General features: G+C 33.9%; 2 protein-coding genes across 3 annotated transcripts in view; one reads left to right on the plus strand and one right to left on the minus strand.

The window, feature by feature from the left end:
• LOC108754687 overlaps positions 1-710 on the plus strand; it is a 5,754-nt gene extending 5,044 nt beyond the window's left edge. For both annotated transcript variants that reach the window (XM_018497186.1, XM_018497177.1), the window contains exon 2: positions 92-710. In XM_018497186.1, the coding sequence (XP_018352688.1) occupies positions 105-296 (192 nt within the window). In that variant the 5' untranslated portion in view covers positions 92-104 and the 3' untranslated portion in view covers positions 297-710. The remainder of the gene's footprint in view (positions 1-91) is intronic.
• The window catches only part of LOC108754697 (whirlin), a 112,044-nt gene that overhangs the window by 24,751 nt on the left and 81,358 nt on the right, over positions 1-5,935 (minus strand). The window lies entirely within an intron of this gene.

The raw sequence follows: 5,935 nt of genomic DNA on the forward strand, positions 1-5,935 counted from the left end.
GCTACTCCTCCTCGCTTCGGCGCTTCGCTTCAGTTCTAACAAAGTTCAGACTCTAATCGCCTATAAATGCGCATCACTGCTTTCTTCCCAGGGGAGAGGGAGCCATGGAGTCGTGGCTGAGCGACGTTCAACGTGTGCGGATCCCGCGGCCCAAATTCGGCAGCGGCAATTCCGTGCGGCGGTCGAACTCGGCGGTGCAGCATTCGACGCGCTCGGAGATGCACTCCCATCGACAGGGTCAGGACGTGGCCAAGGCCACGGAGGAGCTGCGCCAGGCGCTCCAGGACAAGCTCTGATCGACCTCGCGGGGCCGTCGTAAGGTTCCGGCGAGGGCGCGGGAAACTTACTTCACGTACCTTCCTCGCCATCCTCGTACCTGCCTGCCATGAAGAGAGCCTGCTCGACGACGAGTGATCTCGAATCGTTGAATTTCCTGTCGCCGTATCGAGCGTTTTTAAAGTTTCCGAATTTTAAGATATTTCTTTAATGTTATATTTTTAGATAATTACTGTACGTCTAGAATATATGAGTGTTAAGTTGTTTAAAAGCAATTAATAGATTATACTATATACTGAAAGTGATGACAGAAATGCGAGGATCTATAAGTTTGGAAATTTAGATTTCTTTAGAGAAAAATGTTTTGTTCGAGCTAAATTTGAGGATCAAATCAATTGAAATAATTACATTAAATTTGGATTAAAATACCTTTACTCACCTTGCATAAAATTCTTTAGTTCCTTTTAAAAGAATTTTTAATAATTTATATATTTTTAGATTCCTTTGAAGATAAATGCTCGATTCGATTCTAAATTTCAGAATCAAATCAATTGAGATACTGTATTAAATATGGATTAAAATTTGTTTTCTTATCTTTTATACAATTTTTTACTTCTCTTTCAAAATTTTGGATAGTTTATAAATTTAGATTCCTTCAAAGCTAACTTTTGCTCTGATCTAAATTTGAAACTTAATTCAATTAATTAAAAATAGCGCTTGCGGATTAAAGTACTTTTATTTATATTTTATGAATCTCGTTAATAATTAGTTTAATAATATATTAATTTAACGTTTAATAGTTATAGAATACAATTGAAATTTTTTCATAGAAAGAAACAGTAAAAGTCCGATGTGAAACTGAAGAAAACGTTCGGTGAAGCGGCGGAAATCGATTTGGCGGAATTCGATCGTTGTTTCGTCGAGCAAGGATCTACAAAAGGATCTGCCACGGAGATACTATCACTTGGCACATCTCCGGCGAATTGGTCGGTCATGCGGAAGAGTGAGTTCGAAACGGGCGGCAGTCGTCAACTGCAAAGATCGGAACGAGGATACGACGTCGGCAACATGCGCCTTGGAGAACCAGAACTGTTCTCTTCGTTCCTGCCTGCTTCCGATCGATCGCAATTGTCGAGTGCAATTAGTCGAGAGAGGCGATTTGGCACGGGTCCTCGCGGTGTGACTTATGACGAGGATCTACGAAGAAGCGTTCACGAAATGGAATTCGCGAGAGACCCCCAAAGAGCCCCGTGGCGTTAAGGACGAAGCAATTATCGCGTGGCTTTCGACTGCCCTCAAAAACACCGAGAAATCGCGTAATCCGCGAATCGCGGTTGGCACGCGCCACTGAAGAGCGAGGTCGATTTCGATCACTTTTAATTAGCTTGTAATTAATATAAGCAACCTTGTACGCAGTGATGCAAAGTATTCCTATTAAGAAAGCATAATCTTAAGTATGTTCTGTCATTAAATGTATTTAAGTTAAGACGAAATTCTTGCTTAGGTATTTAGTTTTGTATTCTTTAGCCGGGCAGCGCGTCGCCTTATTTATAGTAAATTATTGTATTCATTATTGTCAGCTTGTATCATCTCGATATCCGTCATTAGTCACGTGTAACTTTTATAAAAAGTTATCATCTAATTCTTTACCAGGAGCTTAAAATAAAGACGAGTCTCGAAAGAAAGCGATAGCGCTTGTTATCAATGACCTTCATTAATACATAATCAAATTAAAGGAGTACAATTGAGTATCCTTCTCTTTTGCTTTTTTTCAATTACGTAATAATTACATTGCTTGATAAAAAGTCACTTTTTTTACCGAAGTATAATGCACACCAAAGATTTTTTCCGTTGAACACGTTGCTGTTGGCAGAATTTGCACATGCAATCAGGATTTTGAGCAAATTGAGGTAAAATTGGGCTAAAAATAATTTCAACTAATTTTCAATGTTATTTTATAATAAAATAAAACGTTGTTTCGAAGTAAAGTTTATGGCATCTAAAAGTACAATTCAAGAACGAATTTTAGTTCATGATCATCATTTTCATCGTATGGTTGTTTGAATTTTAAACATTCTGTACTCGTATTACATATAGATTAACAAAAAATCACTTTTTTTTCTCTTCAAAATGCCATAATATTATATCCCAAAGATTTTTTCACACTGAACACAATGCTGTTGGTAGAGTTTGCATGGCATATCAGGATTTTTAGTAAATTGGAGTGTAATAGTAAATTGGTTTTTTTTGACCCATTTCGCTCTAATTACCCTGATCAGCTATGCAAATTTTGACGACGACATCGAATTCAGTGGAAAAATCTTTGGAATATGTACGATATTTTAAAGAAAATTTTGGTGTTGAACAGTTATTATTATTGGGCCAAAACATAAGTTCTTTTGTAGCGCTACGAACTTCAAAGTTCAAGCAGCTATAATTTCGTTAAAAATGAACGAAAGTTAAGTTTTAAAAGAGGATTTTAAAGTTTAAAATATCTATTTTCGAAAGGCTACTATGTCTTTTGTGTTTTTGTGAGTGGTAATTTTTACATATAGAAAACTGGACAAAATGAGAAATTTTCTTTTCACTATATGAGTCTGTTACGTAGGTATTAAAAAAAATTTACGGAAGTTTTCCACTTTCTAACGAAAAAAGCTTAAAGTTTTTCCTATAAAATTATCTTTGAAAAATATTCCTAAGATTCTTTGTTACCGAGTTATCATGTTAAATAAAAGAAGCATTTTTATTTTGATTGTTCATAACTCCGTTAAAAGTCATTGCACTGAAATTGAAAAAACAAATTCTTCAAACTGAAACTTTGCTCCATCGAATGTTATAATTGCTAAATTTTTGTAAAAGCATGTAAACATGATAGAAATGAAGTGACGCTACGAACTTTTGTTCCGACTCAATATAACGAAATTTCCGCGCTGCCAGGAAAAAGAGATGTAATTGATATATAAACCGTGTAATCGATATGTAAACTGCTTTTAGGCCATCTTGAATGAGTGATTAATAGCGGAAACTCATTAATGGAAACGAGCGGCCTTAATTAGTCGATTCTAATGAGACGGCGTTTCTGCTCTCTCTCCCTTTCATCACACCTCTCGTTCCATTTCGAGAGAACAGCTGCGATGTCTACGTAAATCACGTAATGCGCAGTTGCATTAGAATGAGAACCGAGCTCCCAGGTAGAGTTTTTAGCAATGAAAATTGCGATGGTTGAGACATGCGTTTGACATAGCACAACGAAACTTTTCAAGAGATAATACGGTGGATTTATTACCATCGAACTATTATGTAAATTGCATTACAGATTAATTATAGACTCCAAGTCAGACTTATTAATTTATCTAGTTTTATATTAATTTAATGTAAGAAGATAATTTAATGAAGGGATTTACAACACATGGGAGTAAAATTTAATACAGTGAAAGCGGAGTTGCTCTCTGTATATTCTAATCATGGTTGAACAACTCCAGTGTTTACATTTCCGACTACGCATTTAGCATTAATATGATTACCATAACATCCGCATATTATGCGGAATAATCTAATAGAGACATTGCGTAATTATAACTTAAAGTATGGTGTAACCACACTGACGATTAAATGTCACGAAAAATATATCTTTTTATGTCAAAAACGTTGCTTTCAATTTTGTATATTTCTACTTTAAACACGCAATAGTAATCTAATTGAGATGTTGTATAATTAGAATTTAAAATATCGAGATGACGCTCAAAGGTTTAAATAAATGAAAAGAATAAATTTTTCAAATAAATAGAAAAAAAAGTGAAAAATTATTTTCATTTTTTACATTAAATATTTATGAAAAGTTATATACAGAAATTAATATTTTCTGTATATACTTTGAAGATATTTTATATTCAAATTTTTCATATGAATTGAAATTATTCTAAAAGAATTTGCATCACAATAAACTAACATTATAACACATTAGAGTGTTTATTTATCCGCTAGCACAATATCACTTGTTTTTGTAGATTCTGATTGCTTCTCCCGCTCTTCTTTACATAACGATGCTTTAAAATAGAATACGTTTCCTGTTCACAATTTTTAACCTTGACTAAATGTGTGTGTGTGTGTGTGTGTGTTTCATCAATATACTTTAAATTTCCTTATTTTTTTATTTCTTTGCATAGAAACTAAATTAAATTACACATCAATATTTCTTTTGTTCAAACATGAAAAAGTCCAACACCTATAGATAAATACTTTTGACAATTCAGTTTACGTGTTTTTTTCCTTTTTTTACTAAAAACAATATTTATTGAAATTTTTTAGGTACTGTGCATCCATATAAAATATCCATGAAAAATGTTTTTTTTCTCGATGAAAGATAACATTACTTTTTCAGTTTTGAATATCTCTATCCTAAAATCACAGTGATAATCTTATTGTGATATTGTATACTTAGGATTTAAAATATCGAATAACTGTTTCAGCGTAAAATATCGTGAAAATATGTTTTTTCGCAACAAAAAGTTGCGTCACTTTTAATTTTGGATAATCTATCTAAAAATCACACAACAATAAATTAATTGAATTATTGCACAATCAATTTAGAATCGATAGACGTATCGGTGAAATTTGGTCAAAAATATATTGTTTCGCAATAAAAGGTCACGTCGTTTTTAAAGTTTTGGCTACCCCAGCATTAAAATTATAATAACAATTTAGTGGAGATATTACATATCTAGAATTTAGATATTTAGAAAAGCTGTGATATCGAATAATTGTATCGGCGTAAAAATATGATGATTAAAAAGTGTATTTTTTTTTTGTTACAAAAGGTCACATCCCTTTGAATATTTCTATCCTAAAATCACGATAATAATTCAATCGGGATATTGCAAAACTTAGAATTGAAAATATCGAGTAGCCGTACCGGCGTAAAACACGGTGAAAAATATGTTTTTCTCTGCGAAAGGTCACGTTGTTTTTAATTTTGAATATTTCTACCCTAAAATTGCAATAACAATTCAATCGCGATTATAGTACGATAATATTACATATTATACTTACAATTTCAAATATCGAGTATCGGCGTAAAATACCGGGGGGAAAAAATGGTTTTCTCGGCAAAAAGTCATATCGCTTTTAGTGTTTGGATGTCCCTATCCTAAAATTCGAACTTTTTTTCATTGACATGACAAAATTCTGGATTTGCCGCGCGAATGAAATTGCGCTCGTGCGCGAGCGGGTTCGTTTTAATCCTCCATTATTACGGGAACAATTTGCGAGGGATTTTCAAGTAGAACGACTATCACGATTTCGATCGACGGGAGGGATGAACAGCGGAGGAAGACGAACGGCGAGACCGTGAAACGCGGCTCCTACGTTCCTTTTTACTGTTTGCTCCTCCGTTCGCTTATCGAGAATCCCTCATTGAAGCTCTTCTCTTTCTTCCCACAAAATAAGACGAGCACGGGTGCATTATGTAGGAAAAGAAAGACGGAAAGCGACAATCAAACTGCGTCAAGATCGGCTGTGGAATATACAGGGTGTCCTGTCTTCATCTTTAGATTCTCAAATTTTGAACTGATATTTTTCTTTTAAATAGCAGTTTCTGGCAAATCATGAAAATTATTAACTTATGTTAAATTATTCATAATAATTTATTTTATATTATATA

This window comes from Trachymyrmex septentrionalis, unplaced genomic scaffold (assembly GCF_001594115.1).
Source record: "Trachymyrmex septentrionalis isolate Tsep2-gDNA-1 unplaced genomic scaffold, Tsep1.0 scaffold119, whole genome shotgun sequence".
Classification (NCBI taxonomy): Eukaryota; Metazoa; Arthropoda; class Insecta; order Hymenoptera; family Formicidae; genus Trachymyrmex; species Trachymyrmex septentrionalis.